The sequence below is a fragment of the Carassius auratus genome, chromosome 26, assembly GCF_003368295.1.
Source record: "Carassius auratus strain Wakin chromosome 26, ASM336829v1, whole genome shotgun sequence".
NCBI classification, from domain to species: domain Eukaryota; kingdom Metazoa; phylum Chordata; class Actinopteri; order Cypriniformes; family Cyprinidae; genus Carassius; species Carassius auratus.
In genome coordinates this window covers 14,085,646-14,110,691 of record NC_039268.1, presented here as the reverse complement: position 1 = coordinate 14,110,691, position 25,046 = coordinate 14,085,646, and the positions used below count along the sequence as shown (strand labels likewise).

The 25,046-nt window shown below is 36.3% G+C and overlaps 1 protein-coding gene across 2 annotated transcripts in view; it reads left to right on the top strand.

Annotated features, from left to right (window-relative positions):
- The window catches only part of ubac2 (UBA domain containing 2), a 38,862-nt gene extending 14,715 nt beyond the window's left edge, over nucleotides 1-24,147 (top strand). The window contains exons 8-9 of one of the 2 annotated variants that reach the window (XM_026204354.1): nucleotides 21,233-21,367; nucleotides 21,816-24,147. In XM_026204354.1, coding sequence (XP_026060139.1) covers nucleotides 21,233-21,367; nucleotides 21,816-21,923 — 243 coding nt within the window. In that variant the 3' untranslated portion in view covers nucleotides 21,924-24,147. Of the gene's footprint in view, nucleotides 1-21,229; nucleotides 21,368-21,815 lie in introns of both variants that reach the window. The other variant, XM_026204353.1, reaches the window with a different exon arrangement.
- Nucleotides 24,148-25,046: the final 899 nt, after the last annotated feature.

Below are 25,046 nucleotides of genomic sequence, written 5' to 3'. Positions count from 1 at the left end.
TATACATTTTCACAGCAATTTATTAAAAGTTTAACAAAAATTATATGTTTAAGGCCCTATGAAATGTTTTATTTTTTCTTCATCATATGTTTTTTTTTTAGCATGTGTAATTATTTAAATGCATAAAAACATAATTTTTTTTCTTAAAATAGCCTTATGAAATGTTTTTTCTAGGGCCGGGACTCGATTAAAAAAATTAATCTAATTAATTACAGGCTTTGTAATTAATTAATCGAAATTAATCGCATTTTAATCGCATATAAATATTTGACCTGAGAACAGTGAGAAGTTTTTTTTTTTTCACATGGATTTATAGTATACCATTGAATAATGACTGAATACATAAGCTTAAGCAACAAAATATTGTTTATTTTTGTTCAACCAAGTCTAGCAGACCAGTGCAATTTTTGCCATTAAGTGTAGCAATAGCATATTTAGAAACAATTTAGAAATAGTACATTTCAGAAATTCAGGAAGCTTATAGGTGCTGGAACCTTCTGTAAAGTATTTTTTAAGTAAAACACAATACTGTCAATTACATTCAGAACATTGGAAACACTGACTATTAAAAAACATCTCTCTGTTGCATCAGAGGCCATAACATACTAAGTCCAACTCTCAGTAACCTTGGCCAAAACAATAAAGAGTTCAACATAAACTGCCAGTTGCACCAACAAAATAATACATAGTTCAACATAAAGTGTAAAGTCCACGCTAGCTGCTAATAGCGTCTGTGCATTTATTTGCAATCAAGTCAGTGATATCACTGTAGGGCCATCCTTAAAAATATTTTGGTTTGCAGTAACAGTAAAAAAAAAAAAAAAAAGGTTCTATTAGGTCTATATATTTTTTTCAAGTTTAAATGTAAAAAGAAAATGTAAATTTTTGGTGAAGGTGATTACGTAGGTATGAATTTAAGCAAATTAGCATATCGTGCCTTCGGGTGCATCATTGCAAACCTTTTGATTCAGGCTATATAGACCACAAATAAATTGAAATGTTTGTCAAAAACATGTTTATTGCATTAATTTCAGGTGAGAAGGAAAAAAAAATTAGGTACTGTTATACTTGCATCCACAGCTAGGTGTCAGTGCAACCTACAAATGAGAGAACGTTTACTTAGCTTTCTTGGGTTGTCACTTTGAAAAAAATCCTGTTTGATTTGAGTGGTAAGTGTTCATTGAATCGATTGTAAAATGATTTTGCATGTCTAAAGTTTTATACGCCAAATAACACCAAATATAGGTAAATCCATGGACAACAGGCAGGACGAATGTAAAGATTCAATATATTGGTAAAGACCAATATTTCTGATGATTTATTGGCGTAAAGTTACGTGCACAATGACAAACAGGAGTGCAACATTCTCGAAAAACAATAAGCAGAGTGGACTGCCATAATGCAAAACATCTACTGCAGGCTTCAACATGGCTGTGTTTACGATAAGAAATGTCAACAACAACAAAAAAACACATACGTAGGCGATTCTAGCCCAAATCTGTATCTGTATGCATGAGACTGTCTGAATACCAGCAGAATTCACATTTCTGTTGTAAATAGAGAAACACTGTGCAGAAGTATTATTTGCTGTTGTGCGTGTGTGTCCGAAGCTGCAGTTGCTGTGTGACGCGTGTTCCAAAAAAAATAAATAAAAAAAAACCTGGATGCGCTCTGAGAGAAGGGCGTTAAAATCAATTTCCTATTTTCGTTTTCGAAACTTGTGTTGGTTGGTCCAATCGATTCGTGCAATAGATTTTCGAAGTTTTAGACTAGATGAGAGAAGAGATGGGAAAAGATCTGGGCACAGTTTTTCCAGAACTTTGTGCCGTGTTAAAGCGGTGTCAAGCTGTTTTAATGGATTTTTTTAGACATATTATGGTGCCCGAACCAGAGTTCAGAATGTCTATAAATGCTGATCCCAATGCATCTTTTTCATTATGAACATGGATATTAAAATCACCAACTATTAAAACTTTATCTGCAGCCAGAACTAACTCGTATGTAAAATCACCAAACTCTTTAATAAAGTCTGCATGGTGCCCTGGTGGCCTGTATACAGTAGCCACAAACATCACAGGGGATTTATCATTAAAAAAATATTCTTTGGATAATGTTATATGAAGCACCATTACTTCAAATAAGTTATACTTGAAGCCTGCCCTCTGAGAAATCCTGAAAACGGTGTTATAAATTTAAGCAACATCTCCCTCTTTGCCTTTTAGATGCGGCTCATGTTAGAGTGAGTCCTGGGTGCCTTGTCTCTAAAAATTTGATTGATGAGGGTCATAAAAGCCATCTGTTCTGGACACTTGTTTGGAACCCTACCTGTACAGCCCGTGTGTGACCTTAAAGCCCCTTTCACACTGCACGTCAGACCCGTCATATTGCCGGAACATTGCCGGGTCGCCTTCTGTGTGAAAGCAACCACGTCCCGGGATTGATTCCCGCATTGAACCCGGGTCGGGGACCTAGTAACATTGCCAGATTCAACACGGGATGAGCGCTGTGTGAACAAAAGCCAGATCTAATTCTGTGTCGATTGATGACGCGCGTTATCGGGCGACTCTTTTACCGGCTGTTTTGAAGGAAGATCAACGTTCGCGACGAAACAATATGTGCAAACTGTAATGAAGCAGAGATCAGTTAGTTCCTCACTTTCCGCGCTGACGCCGAGATCGTTCGCTTGCTTCACTGAAAGTATAACGTGCCTGATGTTTTCGACTCGTACATTACACGTCACACCCTGATGTCATGTGTCGTTACGGGATCTTTACGGGTTGTGTGTGAAAGCACGTACATATCCCGGGTCATCACTGGCAGTGTGAAAGTGCAAAATCTAGCGACCCGGGAACAATTGCCGGAACACTTTACCACTGTATTTGCCGGAATGGCAGTGTGAAAGGGGCTTATGTGTGTGACCTCAATATGAACCTGAGAAGGAATTTCAGCGAGAGGGAAAAGTGTTATGTGTGAGTGTGGGAACTATGTGCTTTTTTAATGTAACTTTAAAATGTGAAAACGTGAAAATTATTTAAGGGAAGTTTTTATTTAGGTTTTAAATACACAGTGCATTTCAAGAAAAAGGTTATGAACATAGACGAAATAGAAACAATGTAATGATCTTTTTTTTGTACTTGGAAAAGTGTAAAAACGTTGTTAAAGTTGTTACAAATTAAATAAAAGGAAAACTAGGTTACTGGTTATTCATCTAACACAACTAAACAAGTCAAAAACAATCAGATATGTTCGTTAAGAAACACTTGAGAGCCTGTAGCATTGCAATTTAAAAAGGTGTTTTGTTTCCAGCTAGTAAAAAAAATAGGTTACAGAGTTTATAGCATTTGTACCTTACCTCAAACTAAAAAAAGAAGCGAATGTAAAGCAATGATACTATGCTTTACCCTATAACTACAATTTAAAAAATCGAGACTGTTACTAGGGCTGTCACTTTTGTGAAAAAATCATTTTCAATTTTTAAGACATAAGTGTTCATTGAATCTATTGTAAAATCGATTTTCCATGTCTAAAAAAAGACGTTTCCTTTTTTCGAAGTCAAATAACAGACGAACGTAAAGAGAGCGCTGGAAACGCACAAGTCAGCAATATTTCTTATTTATTGACATGAAGTTTCGTGCAGAATAACAAACAGCAACAGGAGTGCAACACTCTCGGAAAAATATATATGCAGAGGGGACGGCTGCCATAACAAAAAAACATCACTGCAGGCTTCAACCCTGCTGCATTTATTATTTAGGCAGTTAAAAAAAAGACGGGACTAGGCAGGCATAATTAAAGGCTATGGCCATTACAAATTTATTGGACAGGAAAACAAGTCGATCAACATTTTCGGGGGCCAGAGCAGAGCGTTTTTTTATTCACTATATGTCCAGCTGTTGAGAAGACGTGCCCTGACCACACTGATGTCCCAGGGACACTCAGGTACAGCTGTGCAAGATGGGGGTATTACTGCCAATTTTCCATCACAAAAGCCGGTCGCTGTCAGCTTGCAATGGTCCTTTTCATAACTCAAAATCTCCTGTAACTAGATGCACGAATGAGGTGAATTCACGTCTACCGCGCCGCGAGACCTCCAGACGCGTGTAAACTCGTCTTTACATTGACTTAACATTGAAATCATTCGCGCCAGACGCTCTATTCGCGTTTGGTGTGAACGCAGCATAGGAGGTTGCTTTCGACGTCACTGGGTCTTATAGGCGTAAAATTGCTGGGATTTTCTGTCTAGCTTTTGCAACGCATTCTGCACTTTCGGAATTCTTTTTCTTTTTGTGCTTGTTTGTGAGTTTTGTTACATCTATATTTTTTCATTGTTTAATTATTTTAAAATTAATAGTGTACATATTTGGTTAAAATCGATTCCCTATTTTCGTTTTTGAAACTTTTTTTGGTTGGTCCGATTCCCAAAATTCTCCTTTCATTTCCAACTGTTCTTTGAATATTATATAAATGCCGTCCTTTATTCTCACCTCCCCATTTAATTTGCCACGTACTCATTGGAGTATTAAATTCTATATCTGACATTTCAATGTTTTTATCTGATCCACATCACTCTTTAAACTTGATAGTGCTGAAAATGAGTCTGAACATATGACTACTTTAGGTATATTAATGTTCAACCCACTGAAGAGCCAAAAATATGGAAATAATTTATGTAGTATAAACTGACGAATGTTTAGATGTTCTTTTTGCTATTCTATACCTAACCCTTGGAACATATGTGTCCTGTTTCAGGATCTTTAGATACATCTGTGTATATGAGTTACTTTAAAACTAGGTTAGCCTATATGATTTTTATTTTTCATCTAAATCAAAGTCCTTGTTGTTTTATTTTATTTTAATAAACCACTCAGATTTACTTTACTAGCCTCAATCCTTGAATATGTCTTTTATTTTGTCAATATTATCTTCTGGCATGAAATGCTACAATTCGAATTCATAAATGTATGTTTTTTAATACTTCCATATGTCTAGTGGTGTTTAAAGAGGAATTAGTGATGTATTTTGAGACGTTAAAAGGAATTAAATTTATGTATTCTCCATTAGAGGACTTTGGTTTCTTAATGTGAAAATCTGTTACCCCCTACTTTTTCTTTTATCTTTATATATATATATATATATATATATATATATATATATATATATATATATATATATATATATATATATTTTTTTTTAAGTTTTTCTTAAGTGTTGTTTCATTTTATTTTGACAAGTCACTCACACATACTTTAGTAGCCTAAATCCTTTAATATGTATTTTATGTTGTCAATATTAACCCCTTTGTGTTCAAGCATCGCAGGATTTATAGACCAAAGATGCATATCCGCGGGGATATATGGATATATTTACTGATGTTTACTTCATATTTCTTCAGACAGAATCATAATTTCTATTAATTTTCCACTGATTTATGCGATCTGATGATAAATAGCCTCTCCCAGCGCTGTCTCTGTGTGTCTTCCATCAACTCAAGCTGTGACCCAGACAGACTCTGATTGGACCTTCGGGTTGTAAATCTAACAGTCCCAAAACCGGACAGCGTCAGATCGTATCACATGGTTCGTGAACACTTCCTGGTTCATATCTGCTCACAACAACTGCTGAAACACCTCTGTACACACAAAATATCCGAATAATAAGCCCGCAATTACGATAGAAAAGCTTGGTATGAGATTTTCTTGAGGTCTGGGGCATTTTTATAAAAAATATAAAAAATGTACATCGGAAATGCTTACCGTATTTTTCGGAATATAAGTAGCACCTGAGTATAAGTCGCACCAGTCCAAAAATACGTTATAACAAGGAAAAAAACATATATAGTCGCACCGGACTAGAAGTCGCATTTATTTAGACCCAAGAACCAATAGAAAACATTACCGTCTACAGCCGCGAGAGGGCACTATATGCTGCTCAGTGGTAGACTACAGGAGCACTGAGCAGCATAGAGCTCCCTCTCGCGGCTGTAGACGGTAATGTTTTCTGTTAGTTAATTTCTCTCGGTTCATATCAAATTAATTTTGATAAATAAGACATACCTGACTATAAGTCGCAGGACCAGCCAAACTATGGAAAAAAGTGTGACTTATAGTCCGGAAAAAACTGTACTTGTGCAGCGATGAAAAAGGCTACAAATAGCATATGTTTACAATAGTAAACATCCAAATTCCACCCGTGATCGCAAAAGGAAGTTATTACAAACACTCAAAGCTAGTTTTGAGTAAAAGTGTACTAATAATTTAATAAATTGTCTGATGTAGCTTGATGCTAACATTAGGTCTAATGTTACTAATAGCAGGTGCATTTCTTCATAATGCATTTGTGTCACAATAATTCACGTAAGGTCGTAAGAAAATGTTTTGTTGTATTTTTATAGTAAGACTTTTGATAAATAAGGGGTAAATGCATACTGAGACTGAAGTGAGATCGCTGCTTTGTTGCTTTGTAAACATTAAAATACCACAAAAAAAGTCTGATAAAGGTGGAATAAAAACAAAAGAATAATGATAAAAGAATAATGTGGATATTGTGTCATACCTGGCAGAGGTGTGAAAGACTCGTTTGGTGAGAACAAAAGAATCACGTATTGGGGAGTTTTCAAAGCCAAACACACAGACAACGCACACAGGAGCGTTTACATGCGAGATCTTACAGAGATGACAAGTGCCATAATTCAATCAGATTAGCCTTCTCTAAAAACCACATATGACATGGCCTTAGAAAATATTTCATAAAATTCAGTTTTACAGATTCGATTATGAAATTTCTAATGAAGTTTTGAAATACGTGTGGCTTTAGCTTTACTGTATTTCTAAACTCATATCTTACATCAACAATTTTTTTATCCATTAATTTTTTTTTTAATATTTTTATTTTTATGTTTGAGCTTATATCTCTCTATTATCATAACAGTGTGAGTGATTCTGATTCCTAAACAGTAAACTTTAAAGTGTCAGCTTTGTGAACAAATGTTGATTATGTATCTAGTCAGAAAGAATCATGAGCAGAAACCTTTTTATGTAAAACCATTTTACCTTAAACCTTCTCCATGCCAAAAAATGGGGAGTGACTGGCAAGGGGTTAACTTCTGGCATTGCTATATCAGTTTAAACCATGTAGACGCATACAGATATTAAACAGGAATGAATGTAGTAAGTCAAGATGGTATTTTCTTGCCAAATACACTTTTACAACATTACACGTAAGGCTAAATATTTCATCTCAAGAAGTGCATAGAAACGCTTCTGGTGTCTGGCATCCACGACCATGTCAGCGAAGATTGTAAAACTTCTAAAGGTTTTCGGGGTTTGCAACTAGGTTGTAAACTGATTAGTTTTGAGTGGTTCTGGCATTGTAAATGGTGGTGCTGCAGGTCAGATAAAGTTCAACATTTTGTGTTAAGCGATCAGAGCGTGACAATTTCAACTTTATGACATGGGCCTGGGAGCTTGAGGTTAGCTGAAAGTTCATTTACTGGTCAAAATGATGTGAGATCTTTTAACAAGTCATACAATGGTATATAGGAAAATGTTGTTTAATTTGAGGTAATTTAGTTTATTTTAGTTACATTTATAATTATATTTATAATTTTTATTAAACCCCTATATCTTTCAACCTCAACATAAACGTACTGAAAATGCAAACAAGTACACAAACACAAGCATACAATCACAAACACACACACACACACACACACTCACATAAACATACAGAAAACATGCAAAAATAAATACAAATATATACTCAAACAAGTACATAAATACTAGGGGTGTAACGGTACGTGTATTCGTACCGGACCATTTCGGTACAGGGCTTTGCTTCGCATTTTCTGTGTCTTTACACACCAGAATCGTGCCTGACACGGCGTTGGCGCGCTGCTGCTACTGTAGGTGACATAGAGGGAGGCCACTGACAGACCAGGATCTTGTCTTCACGACAACAATATCTATACTTCATGTTGAGCATAAATATAAAGCCTACTGATAAAGGACACCGTCAACAGGCAAAATAGACTATGTTTGACAGGTGCAATATGCCAGTGTGTCACTGGATTAAGGTTTTCAAAGGCATCACGTGAGTGTGAACATATCTACAACTAGGAAAAAAACGATTGTAATTAAAACGCAGCTCCCGTCGGCATTTAAACAGACCTTTCCAGACAGAGAGACCGAGAGAGACAGAGAGAGAGCGAGACGTTTTCAAACAACACAAGCTCTGTCTTGCTCCCTCTCCCTCGCGCATATTAATCAATTGACACGATGGTGTCGATGTTTAAATCATTTAAAATGAGAATGTAAGTGTGTTCACCCCATTTTTGTTTGTAAGAAAAAATATCGCAATATATATCGCAGAAAAATAAAATATCGCAATGTCATTTTTTCACAATATCGTGCAGCCCTATCTCTTACGTGACAGACAGAACGGTAACTGTTAGTCTAACTTGTAACGTTATTTATCTGTCATTAATGTAAGTACAAGCACAAGCCTATGTCACTATGTGTAACCAATATCAAAGATACAGCTATTCATTTAGCTGATGCTATAAGTGATAGTGGCCAGCTGTATTTTTTTACTTACCCTGCAGCACACGTCCATAACGCTAAAATATGTGATGTCCAGGAAAAAATTAGCAACGTTGGCGTCTGTGTTCAAATTCTTCTCCATTTTCAGCAGTCTCCATCTTTCAAAAGCATCTCCAATACAAATTCTGGTTTTATTTCGGACTTTGTCACAATGAATTTCTGAATTATAACGAGGTCTTTTTGATTTAGTAACATTAGACATTTTTATCCTACTGGAGTTAGGGTAGGTTACAGCAAAGCTGGCAACAAGGATCCCGAGACACTACTGACTTCGTGATTGGTAGATAGGTGGAGGGAGGCACGTCAGGCCAAAACACAAAATGACAACAACATCAGTTGAGGGCTACAAGTCGACTTTTTAAATGACAATATCCTGGCCGGACTACTGTTGTCAGTGATATAAGTATTTGAAATGAACATGATTTCTTAATGTCTAGTGACACATCAGGGCCATTTTATGGTTAATTGAAATAGATTTCTTACATACAGCTCCTTTAATTCCGATCAGTCCAACGCAATAACAAAATCTGAGCAGGTCTAAAAACTGGAACTGTTGATGCTGGAAAAGTGATATATATTTTTTAAATATGAGCAGGCATACAAGCTGGGATTGGTAATGCTGCACTGTAATCATAGTTATTTATATTTTTCATTATATTTTATTATATGATATTGTTTTGAGACTGAGAGTATTTTATTTAGTGGAGAACTTTTCAGCAGTATTTTATTTCTTATTCTTTTTTTGTATTTTATATATATATTATTAAAAAGTATTTAAAAAAAAGTGTAAACAAATAACAAAAAAAGTTTATAGTAATAAACAACCTGCAGTTTAATGTTTGCATTTCTTTCCCTTATTGTATCGAAAATGAACCGATCCATGACTTTAAAACCGAGGTACGTACCAAACTGTGATTTTTTGCATACCGTTACACCCCTAATAAATACACGAACAAACAAAATAGGTCACAAACACGAAAATACCTATATTAAATTGAAAATGAGTTGTCATAAGATTTCTTTGACGACTAAATGCTTTAGATTGTTTAAAACAATTGAGTTTGTGCATTTCTCTGGAATATGTATACAGTAACCGATGAGTACATGAAGCAGAAGAAATACATAACCTCACAAACGCATTGTGGCTGATGTTAAACAATAAAAAAAAAAAAAAACTTATTTATTAGGGCTGGGCAAGTTAACGCGTTTTTATCGCGTTAACGCATTAATTAACGCCGACAATTAGTTTATCGCACATGAACGTACTTTTTATTTTGAAAGTCCGTTGCTCACTGTGTTTCAGTACACATAGCTAGACTGTAATAAAACAACCGAATACAACACAAACCATGGGTCACAACAGGGGTGGGCTGTTTATCAGTAGGCTACTGGCTGCTTGGGATAAGCTACAGCGCAAAACAGAAAATCATGTCCAGAGTCGAATTCCATCTGGTTGGAATGTCTTGTATAAGCGACTCCTTCTTTTGTCTAAGTTTGATTTGTTTTTGTTCTAATTATGCAGCACTCGCTGCACTGTGCTTAAAATGGCCCGCAACCTTTCTGCATTTGGCCAGGATGTTGTCAAACGCGCTGTTGTGCAGAGATATATGACAGAACGCAGGAGACTGTGCGCGATGCAAGGGGACGTGTTCAAAAGGCAGATGTCTCGCAGCAGCGATCATATTTCTTGCACTCTCTGTGCTAAGTGTGCTGACTTTATTTGAAATGTCCCACTGCTGTGCAACATGAATAAAATGTTTAGCGCACGTTTCAACAAAATGTCTCTCTTTATCATCTCAATACAAATCTACTGAGATTATCATTCTCTTAAAGGAGATTTATGTTGTTGCTCGGAAGGGGCCAGTTAAAATGTTCTGGACATAATTTTTTTTTTTTTTTTTACAAACTAAACAATACTTTAATGTTATATTTAATAAAACATTATATTTTTAATGTTTTATTTATACGTTAATGTTATATTTAATTTGATTACATTAATGTTTAAGTTAAGATTTACAAGAAATGTTAACTGCTACTAACTTTTAACTGCTGTAATAAAGCACTTTATTTGTTTAAAGTTTTGACAAACAAAATTTGATTGCACTTTTGTTCATACAGCAGAACTTTGAAAGAATAAAATTACACAATACACTACTTTTGATTTCATTATTGAATTTTGCACATGCTGCGATTAAATCATCAAAAAATCATGCGATTAATCGCGATTAAAATATTGTGAACAACCGGTTTGGTTGGAAATTAAAAAATAATTAAAAACATTATGTTTCTTAGTTAGAATACTTATAATTTGTAGTAACATCACATATATAAGCTAAAACATTTTTCTTTCAAACCACGCAGCTTTCACACACTACACACAAACTACCACAAAGGACCTTAAGTTTTGTTTTAACGTTTAGGTGTAGCTGAGTCCTTGGTGGAATTATTTTACGCACAGTTTTGGGTATGTTACTATGGTCTTGTAATAGGTTATAGATCACAAATGACCCTGTTTAAAATCTAAAAGGTAGTGTAACTATTTCAATTTCTTTAAAACATTACTGTAACTGGTAACATTTGCTTACATGTTTTAAGACTTTTCTAAATATGTTTCAACCATTAATCTTTTGGAACATGTAAACAGGCCGGGGGTTAACAGCAGAGTACTCAACAGCTAATGACTGTCAGACTTTTAAAAATCCTTCATCACTTAAATTAGGATTGTGATAATTTCATTTTAAAGCACAACAATCACAAAATCAGATTTGCTTGGAGATTGTTCTGAGATTAAATAAATATTTAAAAACACAACAGTATTCAGTAGTTTGTGCACGCCTATGAAGGGGCAAAGCCAAAGCATCTAATAGCGGGTTGGTAAAACAGTTCAATTTTACAAATAAATATACATAAGCCAAATAGGAAATAAGCATATGTATTAACTCCTGAAACATCTGGCTCGTATTTTAGAGTAGTCAATGTAGTTTATGAAATATATAAATTAAATCTGTATGTGTGTGAAAAATATTCAAATGTAACATTTTCCTAATTAACTGCAATTTATTTTTTTTTTTCAGTGACTGTAACTGATTACATTTATTTTTGTAATCAAATTACATAATTTAGCTATACAGTAGGTAGACAGCCTAAATGGGCATTACCGGCGCAGCGGTAACTGTAATACAGTCGCATGTTAAAATCATTCCCGAAACTACCGCCAGGTGTCGCAAAGGGACGGATTGCGAAATGAATGTAATTGTAAAATGAGTTAAAAGGAGGAAGTAAAACAACAGTAACATTATGATACACCATTGTAACATTTAAAAAAAACATTAAAAAATGTACAATCCATTACAACATAGCCAACACTATTGTAGCCTGTTTTAGCACATGTATATCGTATTATTCTTGAATATAATCGTTTAGTCTAAATATGTTTCGACAATTATTTTTGTTTTTGTTTTACAAAGGATTCAGTCTAAAAGCGTTATACATGTGCTAAATATAAATATATACATGTGCTAAAACAGGCTTAAATAGTATTGGCTATGTTGTAATGGAACAACCGTTGTTCTGTTATCTTGTGAAGCATTAGGTGTTGGGTTTCGAACCCCATCATCAGTACCATTCTGGAGATTGTGTGTATGTTTGTTTAGCTCTCTGTCTCTGTCTCTCTCTTTCTTTGCAGAGTTGAGCTTGACGTGTATTTTTACAGGCATTTTTCATCATAAACTAGGTAAGCAGGATATTGTAATAATATTCTAAACGTGATAAGTCGGTCAATCGTCCCCTCCAGAGTTTTAACTTACTGCGTTTTTATATCATACATTTCTGCAATGGCTATACTTGTTACGGAGCTTTTAGATCGGGGTCTGGGGGTTGTTTTATGAGCAAACCCTTGTTTGCCAAACTAGTGTTAAGTGACATTGTCCGCATTTTTAAAGTTAAAGAGGTTAATGAACTCTTTCACCATCTATTATTGTTAGAATGCATAATCAGTGTTAGGGGGGTTAGCTAGTTACATATAGATAAATTATGTCATTTGATTACAAAAATAAATTTATTCAGTTACAGTCACTGAGAAAAAATAATTAAATTGCAGTTAATGATGAAAATGTTACATCTGAATATTTTTCACACGTACAGATTTAATTGATATATTTCATAAACTACATTGACTACTCTAAAATATGAGCCAGATGTTTCAGGAGTTAAAGACATATGCTTATTTCCTATTTAGCTTATGTTTATTTTAAAATTGAACTGTTTTACCAACCCACTATTAGATGCTGTGGCTTTGCCCCTTCATAGGCGTGCAAAAACTTGATTTCAAAACAGTATCATAGCTATTAAACTTACTGTTGTGTTTTTAAATCTGTATTTAATCTCAGAACAATCTTCAAGCAAATCTGAATTTGTGGTGGTTGTGCTTTAAAATGAAATGATCACAATCCTAATTTAAGTGATGAAGGATTTTTAAAAGTCTGACAGTCATTAGCTGTTGAGTACTCTACTGTTAACCCTTTCGAGGCGATTAACGCATATATGCGTTTTGAGTCATTTTCTCCTGATAACCCCGAAAAGAATTTAAATTACACTCTCAGTTTTAATCGTACAGATAAGAACAATACATCAATCGAATCTGTAAAGGGTCTAGTTTCTTTTGGATACAGACATAATAACAAAAAACCTTTGGGCACTTATAAAATAAAGATAACAAACAAGGTGCGCTGTCTGCAGCCTGTCTGCGCTGATCGTCATGTACAAACGTCATTAAAATTAACTGTAACTCCGTGAATACTCAACGAAGAGACATGAGAGAGATATCTATAGAAAGCTTGACATGTCTACTTTTAAACGAAACAAGTGCTGCCGGAAAAAAAATATTCTGAGATAAAGTAATCCATATGAAATAACCGCGATGTCTGTTTTTCATGTCTCCTTTCATTATATCTAATGTGACCACGCCCCGCCGCTGAACGCGCTATTCAGAATACACCCACACCCACAGAAGAAAAAGCAGCCAGACAGTTCCAGTTTTTATTTTATTTTACTGTTTGCTTCGCGATGAGAGGAATAAGACATAATTCACCCCAAAAAGATGTGATGTGGTTGAGGATTTGAGAAATGGATTTCCTCAGAAAAAGAAATGAAGCACTTTATTCAGCAGAGATCATAAACATGAGTAAGTCTCTTTTTATTTATTTATATACTTGTACTAGTTTTCACATAACGTGTAAACATTTTACTAAATACTTTTTCCAAATACTTTTTCCAAACTATAATTCCTGACTAAATGTATAATCAAGTGAAACATTATGAAGTTTCAATAACAATATGCAATACTATACCATTCAAAAGCTTGAATAAATAATATAAATGTAACAAATAGAGATAACTAACAAATGTAAAAACAATGCAGTTCTTTCAATTTATTCCCCCTAAAAACATTAATATTACATTTATTAACATTAATAATGATAAAAAAAATAATAATGATGATAATAGTAAATGTTTTTTTTTTTTTTTTTGGTAGAAAATAAGATTGTTAAAAGGATTTCTGAAGGATTGTGTGACTGGAGTAATGATGCCAAAAAATTAGTTTGAAAGTAAGCTTTGATTGTTCCTAATAAACTGTTTAACTGCTCCCCCAAGTGGATATTAAATTATGTTGTGGGATAATTAAATATATTCTTAATAAACTACAAACATAGAATTATATACTTTTATTTTGTTCTCACATTCTTTCTTGTAAATCCTCACTCACAGTGGCACAGCTGAATGGCTCATTATGCAGCTCATTATGCAGGCCTTTGTCTTCTCTGGTGTAAATCACAATGATATTCATGATAGTTGACACCTACTCACATATGACTTTTACCAACAAAAAGTGTCTTAGAAAATTGAAATCAATATATTGTTTTATGATGCCGTAAACTCTGCTGGGGGATCTTTTATCTTTTGTTTAACTCTGTCAGTAACGGTCTCGATTTTTACAATTGTAGTTATAGAGTACAGCATAGATTTGAAAAGTATCTTGTCTGATGCATTTTATTTTAGATCCGCGTAAATGCATACAATCTTTTTTCTTTTGTTTGAACTTTTTCTCACATCGTGACAAATGCCAACTTTTGGTTTGTATCGTTGCTTTACATTCGCTTCTTTTTTTTGTTTGAGGTAAGGTACAAATGCTATAAACTCTGTAACCTAGTTTTCTTTTCTAACTGGAAACAAAACACCTTTTTAAATTGCAGTGCTACAAGCTCTCACGTATTGCATAACGAATGTATCTGATAGTTTTTGACTTTAGTTGTTTTAGATGAATAACCAGTAACCTAGTTTTCTTTTTATTTAATTTTTAACAACTTTAACACTGTGTTTACACTTTTCCAAGTACAAAAAATAAATAAATAAAAAATTACATTTTCTATTTCGTCTATATTTATAACCTTTTTCTGGAAATGCACTGTGTATTTAAAACCTCAATAATACCCCTTATACCATTTTCATGTTTCTACATTTTAAAGTTTAAAAAGCACATAGTTCCCACACACACACTAAACACTTTTCCCTCCCGCTGAAATTCCTTCTCACATTTGTTTATCCGAATTGCATATGTTTTTTATTTGTTGAACCTCAACAACCTCAGTTTGGGGAACAGACACAGTCTCTATAGTGTGATATCTAGGTGAAAGACTCTCTATGTGCTGAGAATTAGCTGACCTCTGTGACATGAGGCAGCTAGTAGACGGTCGGTTTAGCCAGTCTGTCTGATTCCTGACCTGGGCCCCAGTTAAGCTGCGTTTCCACCTCAGGAACTTTACCCAGGAGCTAGGGACTTTGGGCTGGTAGTCGGTGTGATTCCACCGCAGGAACCAGGAACTAAATAAAGTTCCTGGTAAAAAAAACTGCCCTTCAGAAAGTCCCTGGTCCGCTCCACGCGATCAGCGGGAGCTCAGTGCTTATGTATCTGCTGAGAGCAGCCTCACCTCGGCTAGACCTTATGATATGTGCTGCTGGCTCTGATGTCTCTTTAGTGGTTAAACATAAAATATAATTTTGTTTTGGGTAAATCTCACAGGTAATCTTTGGTCTGTATTCAATTTATCTATATGTTAAAATGAAAATTAAAAAGGCAAGTTGATATAATATTTTGTTTCATTGTAATGGCTGTAACCTATATACAGTATACACATTTCCCTGAACGGAGTGAATTTCTGCAGCTGTTATTATGTTTAAATGAAAGCGAAAGGAGTCAGTGGTATTTGAAATTATAATTCGTTTTATTGTAAATATACAGATATGAAAATTGCAGTAGCCAAGGCTAGCTGACTGATGTTATCAAGTACGCTGCTGTTTGCAGAATTACAGAATTTGCGTTGTCGCGGACATCACACTCCCGGGTCGAATGCACAAAGTCTGAACTACTGAGGATGCATGTCCAAAATCAGCGCACTTTGTATTGAGAAATGCACACAGATTTGCCTAATCTTCCCGGTACTTTACACCGCAGAAACGCAGAAAGCAACAGGTCTGGGTGGAAAAAAGTTCCTGGGAAAAAAAAGTTCCTGGTACAAATGTTCAGGGTAATTTCGGTGGGAACGCGGCAATAGTCAAGTATAAACTCTAAGACTATTTGCCATATTTCTAGAGAGAAGAGCGGCACCACCCCAGGAGGGATGAAGACCAACTCTTTTCAACAGGTCAGGTCTGCCCCAAAAGCTCGTCCAATTGTCTATGAATCCTATGTTATTCTGCGGGCAGCACCTAGGCATCCAGCCATTGAGTGATGACAATCTGCTATGCATCTTGTCACCACTGTAAGCAGGGAGGGGACCAGAGCATATTACAGTGTGACATCATGCTTGCATGTTCACACACCTCCTTTAGTGATCTCTGACTGGCAAAGTCGAACATCATTAGCGCCAGCATGAATAACAATCTTACTGTATTTATGTTTAGCATTAGCCAGCACTTTAGAATTTTCCAAGATGTCAGGTGCTCTGGCTCCCGGTAAACATTTGACTATGGTGGCTGGTGTCTCTATATTCATGTTCCGTACAATATAATCACCAGTAACTAGAGCACTTTCATCAGGTTTCTCAGTGGGTGCATCACTGAGTGGGGAGAACCTGTTTAAAGGGGGGGTGAAATGCTATTTCATGCATACTGAGTTTTTTTACACTGTTAAAGAGTTGGATTTCCATGCTAAACATGGACAAAGTTTCAAAAATTAAGTTGTACGTTTGAAGGAGTATTTTTGTTCCCAAAATACTCCTTCCGGTTTGTCACAAGTTTCGGAAAGTTTTTTTCGAGTATGGCTCTGTGTGACGTTAGATGGAGCGGAATTTCCTTAAATGGGTCCTAAGGGCACGTCTGCCGGAAGAGCGCGCGCTCCCATATAGCAGAGCACTGAGAGCACAACAGACATTCACTGATCAGAGCGAGAGCGTCGCGAAATGCCACAAAAGAAGTGTGTTTTTGGTTGCCAGGGCAAGACAACCCTGCACAGATTGCCAAAAAAAAACAGCATTAAGGGACCAGTGGATGGAGTTTATTTTTACAGAGCATCAACGGAGTTGTGCAAGTGTTTGTGTTTGTTCCCTGCATTTCGAAGATGCTTGTTTTACAAACAAGGCCCAGTTTGACGACGGATTTGCGTATCGTTTATTTCTTAAGGATGATGCAATCCCAACGAAAAAGGGTCACGATCGTGTGTTGGAACCGCAGGCGGTGAGTAAAACTGCTTCAAATATCTCTGCCTCCTTGTTAGTGCGCGTCCCCTCCCATGCCTGAGACCCGGGTTCGAGCCCCGCTCGGAGCGAGTCATTGTTGCTGCTGCTGCTCTCGTTCAGTTTCAGCCTCGGGATCTGATTCTGGATCATAAATAAACGGCTGAATCTGACTATAAGCAATGGTTTGTTTTGGATGATGGTTTTTCCCTCACGGTAATGTCACAGCTTCCAAACGCTCTCAACGCAAAAGCCTACTGGCGCTCGTGATTCTTTAGCTCCGCCCACACGTCACGCCTCCAGCCGGTCGTGTTTTTCCGGGAAAAATCGGTACAGACTATCTTTCTCTTATGAATATAATAAAACTAAAGACTTTTTGGAGTTATGAAGGATGCAGTACTACTCTATAGGTAATCAAGATTAACAGGATATTGAGTGAAAACGAGCATTTCACCCCCCCTTTAATGTTTTGATCAAAACAGAAGAGCAGGGTTATGACCCACGATTATGCTGCCTCACCGTCACCCAGTTGCCCTGCTGCAGGGGCTCTGATGCCGGAACCGGACAAATGTACAGGAACCCCTGAGCTAGACGCACCCAAAGCCATATCTAGAGCCCTAACATTATTACTGTCCTCAGTTAAGGTTTGGATGCGTTTCTCTAATTCTGAAATCTTCTCTGTCAGCCTTACTATTTGCCTGCATTTCTTATATGTGAATCCCTCATCTGCGACAGAGATAGATAAACTGTACATGTGGCAAGAGTTCCAAATAACAATAGCAGGAGAAGCCATAACTCACCATGCTTGATGAAATATTCTTACCACAGTTGTTTGATGAACTTCTGAAAAACTGGAGCGAGAGAGAGGAGAGGAGAAAAGAAAACAGCGATAGGTTCGAATGAAAATGCAAAAAAAAAAAAAATTAGCAGTTATATATTACAGTATTCTAAATATAATTAGCCTATGTTTTATCCCAAACTTTAAATGCTTTCATTTAGGCTATTTTATAACAGCGCCAGAGTTTAGCGCACCACGTGAACACTCGGGAACCGCATCTGTGGCTGGCTGAACTGCACGCTCAGTAAGGACTATATGTAGATTTGCTGTATTAAATCAGTTAGAACGCTACTTGTTTGGCTTTAGTCTACAAAATATCCAAGAAATCTTTTAGAACATGTTTAAAATCGTCGAGCCAAGATATACTGTGCCAACACGGGAGACTGTCATGCGTGCGCTGCGTTCGCGGTTTGATGGACTACGTTAAATGTAAACCAGTTAACGTTTCTCCAATCCTCGGAGGCTGTAAGCCTCACAACTGATTTGTGGTCTTCGGTTAGAATGGAGGCATACATGATAGTTACGGCCCGTTTTATTGATGCGGACTTGAAAATGAATAGCGTTGCGTTAGAAACAAAGCAGATGGATGAAGCGCACACGGGAGAAAATGTCAGAGAAGCGGGTGTCAGTGGTAACGGAAAACGCTGCCAACATGGTTCTCTCGGTGGGATTACTGATGTCAGTGGCCAGACGTGGAGTTGGTTAGGTGTGCAGGCCACACCCTGCTGCTGTGCGTGAATGCTGGCTTATATTTTTTGTAGCGTATGGTGTGGTCAGGTGCACGGACCTAGGACAGAGCTCCTCACTTTGCAGTAAAAATACAATCACTTAATTTTCAAAGAATTGTATTATTATTATAGTTTTATGTATTATTGATGTTTTTTCGTTGTGGTTTTACAAATGCTCATAATTGTTTAATAAATGTTCAATCAAAATGCAAAACATCGCGTTTTTTATTATTATTATTTTTTAGTCGACTGGTCGTTGCGCAGGCCAGGACTTTGGTCGACTTAGCATTGCTTTGGTTGACTACAGCCCTAATAAAGTGGTAAATATCATGTCGGACGATTTACAAAACTTCATTAAGTGGTAAAAAAAACATGTCTCCCGATATATTGCGCATCTTATGATCCTATCTAAAAACTGAAAATAATTTTTTCTAAAAAATGTTTGTAAAAAATATTTTAATGACACGGTTTTGGCGGTGTTCAACTATAACCGCCGGTCTCACAGTTATATACTAACAGTCACACCCCTACTTGGGATGCACAATTAAAATGATTAGCAATAGTTGTGATCATTATTTTACAGACACGATCATGTGCAGTACTGACACTGTGTCAACAAGTCTTCATCAAATCAAGCACTCTGTAATCACAGGTAAACTGTCTGATCAGTCAGATGTTTGTCATGAGAAGAGGTCCATAAAACAGCTGTGGTTTGCAGTTATAAGAGTTGATGTTGCAAACACATCTTTTGAATGTACCTCCTCAATAAGTTTTGTCAAAGTTGTTTTGTTTATTGGTCTAATTCTTGTTTCTTGGGTTGCACTGGTTAGTCACTCAATTAATTATCTTGTGCTTCATTCCCCCTTCCTGAATTATGTTGTATTGATAAGGAGTTATCACAAAGTAAGTCTGTTTAGCTGTGCTATCCTATCTTACAATCAATATATAGTTAATGTAAATTAAAGTGTCGGCCTGTGTAACTGGTTAAAACTCTCGGTTGCGATGAGATCTTAAAATGTATTGAAAGAGTTTTAAAAAAGGTGTTAAATGGTATTCAATTTAACTCCATGATTCATGTATATAGCCTGTGCCACTATCCCAACTACATCTTTCAGAGGTCCGACTTTTATTGCTGAACTTTTATTACCGGGATTGTCCCTGTTATAAACGTTCAGCTGTTTTTAGTTAACAAATTGGTGTCAGACTCACCAACTTGTGATTACGATTTACTGATTAGAGTTCCTGTGCTTTCGGCTTGTTTATGCAAATTACTATTTGTGTTATAATTGGTCTTGTAGGGTTTTTTTTGTGCTTTATATAAGCTTACCTGTTCAGATATTATACACTCACCTTAGTTGTGATCTGCTAAGTTTATGAAATTATTGCGAAATTAGATCATTGGTATAATATACTATTAAAGAAATTATATTATAATATAGTATTTTCTTGATAGGGTATGTTTAAATAGTATTGGATCACAATCCATGCTGTTTGTGGGGAAAACAGTGCTGGAGGTCTGCTTACATTTCCAGAGATGAGGTGTGGACATCAGAACTGCAATGAGTCAACTAGCTCCATTTCTGTATTACTGTCACGCTGTTTGGACAAGATGTTCAGTGATATGTCTTTGTTTTTCGTCTTTTTTTTTTTTTTATTTCCTCTCAATGTTTCCGAACAAGAGGAAGTTAATGGTTTCCTGTGAGCAAACACAGACAGCCACATGGTTTCATCACGGATACCTGATAAAAGTGAAGATCATTTTGTCCTTGCTAGAAATGTTAACTGAAAATGAGAAAAGCTGTTATTTTCTATAAATGATATGGATAATTAGCATAGAACTTTCTTGTTTTCTCTCATGTTTTAAGTCCTATGTGTAGCTGTGAATTAGGCCTAGAGTATGTTAGCGGTGTAGTTGATAAACCTGTAGTAAGATTATGAATATGAAGCGATAATGCTTGCCAGTTGTTCAGTTTTCTTTTATAGGAAAGAGAGAGACAGAAATCCCCACAGTTAGAAAAAAGCTACCTCTGCTGGACTACAGCAAGATGAGATCTAGAAATACACAGTAATATAAACGGTCTTTAAAGTTATATAAAGTAGAAATAACATGACGCTTTTCTTCTTTATTGTATATATGATTATATGAACTGGCTTTTCAAATGAGAGGGGAAAAAAAGTGTGAAATAAGCAATGTGAAATAAAAAATAAATAATGATGTGCACATTTAAAATAAAATTGTTGATTATTGATGATAAATAATGCAGTGTTCCATAAAAATAGGAATTGTCCGTTTATATTCCATGGTGACTTTAAAAAGAATTCCTGTCATTAATTCAGCAGACGGGTCTCCTGAATTGGAACAGATTCTTCCCGAATCTAAGACACAGAGGACAGAACCGGGAACGTGAGGGTCCCCAGCCGCAGCAGCCCCCCAATATGCACCCGCCGGATAACACCGCTGTGGCTGAGGAGCAGGTAAGATCAGATGATTTTGGTCTTTTAATTAAAATCATTACATATTTTGGTCTTTATCTCAGTTTAAGCCAAAGATGAAAATTTGCTGAGCATGTACACTCGTGTAGGCCATCCAAGATATAGATGAGCTTGTTTCTTCATCAGAACAGAGGAGGAGAGATTTAGCATTACATCACCTGCTCACCAAACAGCGCAGTAGTCCACGGCACCCAGGGTTGATTTGTAAGGCAGTGATGTAATGCTAAATTTCTTTAAATCTGTTGTGACGAACAAACAAACTCATCTACAGCTTGGATGGTCTGTGTGAGTGTTTAGATTTTCATTTTTGTGTGAACTATTTATTCAGTTCCTCCTCCTATTTGTTCGGCATCATGGGTTGCTAGACTGAAAACAGTTTTTTTTTTTGCCATATACTAACTTTGTTATGATACATTGCTGTTATCACCAGGTTGCAAGATTAATGGAGATGGGTTTCTCAAGGATGGATGCCCAAGAAGCTCTCAGAGCATCTAATAATGACATTAACATTGCAACAAACTTCTTGCTTCAGCACTGAGATTAAAATAAATTGAAGATGACTGGGAGGAGAAGGAGAATTTTTTATTTTTTTTTACTTCTATTAGATCACTAAGTTGAAAGTACTTAAGACGCAACACTGGTGTCATAACTGCAGCTTCTGGAAGAGGTTAAGAGCGCTTATACACAACTCACAGGAGCTGATGATGTCACTTCCTTTCTGACTAGACCATGTGGCGGTCCTGCTGCTGTCTTGCAGTTCTACAAGGAGTTCACTTGCAATTGCCACCTTCTCTGATCCACAGGACAGAGCCAACGTGGTGGACGCTTACATTGTGTCTCAGGGCTTGTGCCATTTGGCATCGTCCTTGAACATACATCGTCTTATAATAACGGATTCTATAATATATTGCTAAATTATTAAACCATGTGTTGTTTTGCTACAAGTAAACTGAATAGAAGTCTTAATGGAACAGTTCGTCCACAAATGTACGCGTTGTTCTCATGTTGTTCCTAAGCTATGTGGTTTTTCAGTCTTCCATGGAACACAAATGAGGATGTTTATCAGAATGCTCTGTCTGATCTTTTCCAAATGATAAAGCTAGAGCGTGACAAGTGGCTGGCAAGCGTCAAAATCAAGGACTATAAGATACTATAAAAGTAGTCTGTATGGGGTTTGTGGTTACTATAGTCAGCGAGTCAGAATCAGTCCCTCTGTTTTCTGCTTAACCATTCAAAGTACTGTAGCTTGACAGGTTCTTGAATCTCATAAAACAGGATATGAGATCTGTGGCAGAGGCCAAATTTTAATTTCTGTTTGTTCCTCGTGCAAAAGCCCTCATATGACTTCAGAAGACTCGCTTTTGATGCTTTTTTATTTTTGATAGACAACAATTTGTTGTGTGGAAAAGAGCAGCCTGAACATTCTTTAAAGTATCCCTTATCGTCACAGTATGTTTGTGTTCACAAGAGAAAGAGAGTCATATGGGTTTTGGAATGACATGAGGGTGAGTAAATGATGACAAAAATAATTTGGGGAGAAAAGTTTGTTTTTGTTTTTTTTCTTTGGGGGTGGGGGGGGGGGGTTCAAATCTTAAAGGGCTAGTTGTATGGCAGTGTATTTGAAGTGCACTTGGATCTCATGGATTCTTGAAGAGGCCACTGACACGCCATTTAATTCAGAATGAAAACAAATGAATGTTTGGGAATCAGAAAGCACGAAAAGTCATATTTTGTCAAACCCTCAGAGTGATTTTTTTTATTATTATATTATTTTAAATTAAGCAGAAATACACATTTTGTCATTGTTATTGTGACTTTGCTGTCTGAAAAGCCTACGAAAAGTACCATGACTTTAATAGTGGTAATCTGAAGAGGAAACAAGTGGAACTTTCATGCCATAGTCATCCATTTGGAAATTTTGGTGTTATTTTATGATGCCATGAAACTTTTTCTGCACATTGAAAATGGATATTCAAAGCTTCTTAAAAATTTTTTTCTAACAGCATGATTTCTTTGTGGTACAGAAAGATAAGATGAAATATTGTTTAAACAGTGTTGATACCCATAACTGGCATTAAAATGATGTCTTTAAAGAGGATAGCCATTTAAATATAAATTATAAAATGATTATGTTGTTATGCTAATAAGACTTTGTGAATGTTTTCTTGTTTATTATGCAAAACTGTGTTTGATTTTATGTCTCATTAAGTGGTATTTCAATTTTAAAAAAGTAAAAAGTTTATAATTGATGTTCTGACTGCCAGAAAAGCACTGATCCGCTCAAATGCTAAGCGCTCCTGTCACTCTTAAGGGTCTGTGTTGAACACTCATTGTGGTCTACACTGGGTGAGTCAATTCTTTAAAATAATCTTTTGATGATAACAGTAATAATGCTAATTTTTGGTAGCTCTTCTCTCTTCCTCTTGGGAAAAATGCATTTCACCAGTTTTACAGATCGAGATCTGGCTGAAAGGCTGAAATTCAACATTAAACCACCAGACTAGATTGAACAGTCACTCAACCCAGTAGAGAAGTCTGGAGTGTGTGGTTAGGTTTGGTATTTAAAACTCACCCCATTCTTTCAACAGAATACAATGAATAGTGACCCTGACCACACTTCTGTTCCTTTACTAAAATCTACCTCTTTGAAATCTGTTGTGCTGTCTATGTCACAAAAAACTTTAAACATGTTGTAGCTACTCTTCAATAATGGATAAATGTCCAACTTCAACAGTAAAAGCAATTAAACACTGATCATGTCATGTAACTCTGCAGCTTTGTTATTTGTGCACAATGCAGGAAAAAATAAGCCTCTTTGAAACTTACAGTATATCCATGTCAAGCAATAGATGGCAGTGTTTCACCCAAGACACAATATTATTAGAAAAATCTACTTTTCACCAAAAAACTAATTTCACAGTTTTTTGATACTGACACAAAATGACCAGATAACATTAAATGACTAATTATATCACCAGCACACGTGAAAGTGTGTTTGAATATCATACTAATTAATTTGGAGGGAAGAAGTGCTTCCAATCATTGTGTTCTTGCTAGCAATGGTTATCTCCAAAGAAACTTGTGCAGTCATCCTCGCTTTGCATCAAAATAGTCTCATATGCAAGGAAATTGCTGCAAAGAATATTGCACCTGATAGACCATTACCTGATTCATCAAGAACTTCAAGGAGAGAGGTTTGACTGCAGTGAAGAAGTCTTCAGGACGTCCCAGAGTGTCCAGCAAGCACCATGACCATCTCCCTCCTGAGGAGTCCGCTACAGAATCGTGTCTCCAGCAGTGCAGAGCTTGCTCAGGAATGGCAGCAGGTTGGTGTGAGAGCATCTGCACACACAGTGAGGCCAAGACTTTTAGACAGTGGCCTGGTGTCAAGAAGGGCAGCAAAGAAGCCACTTCTCTCCAAGAAAAACTTCAAAGACGGACTGAAATTCTGCATGAAGTACAAAGATTTACAAGGATTGGACAGCAAGCTCCCTTCTGACTGTTTGGGACATGTGGAAAGTCGATTGTATGGAAAAGGTGAACACGACCAAGAGTCGTGTGTTGTGCCAACAGTGAAGCATCCTGAGACCATCCATGTGTGGAGTTGCTTTTCAACCAAGGGAGTGGGCTCTCTCATAAATCTGCCCCAAAACACGGCCAT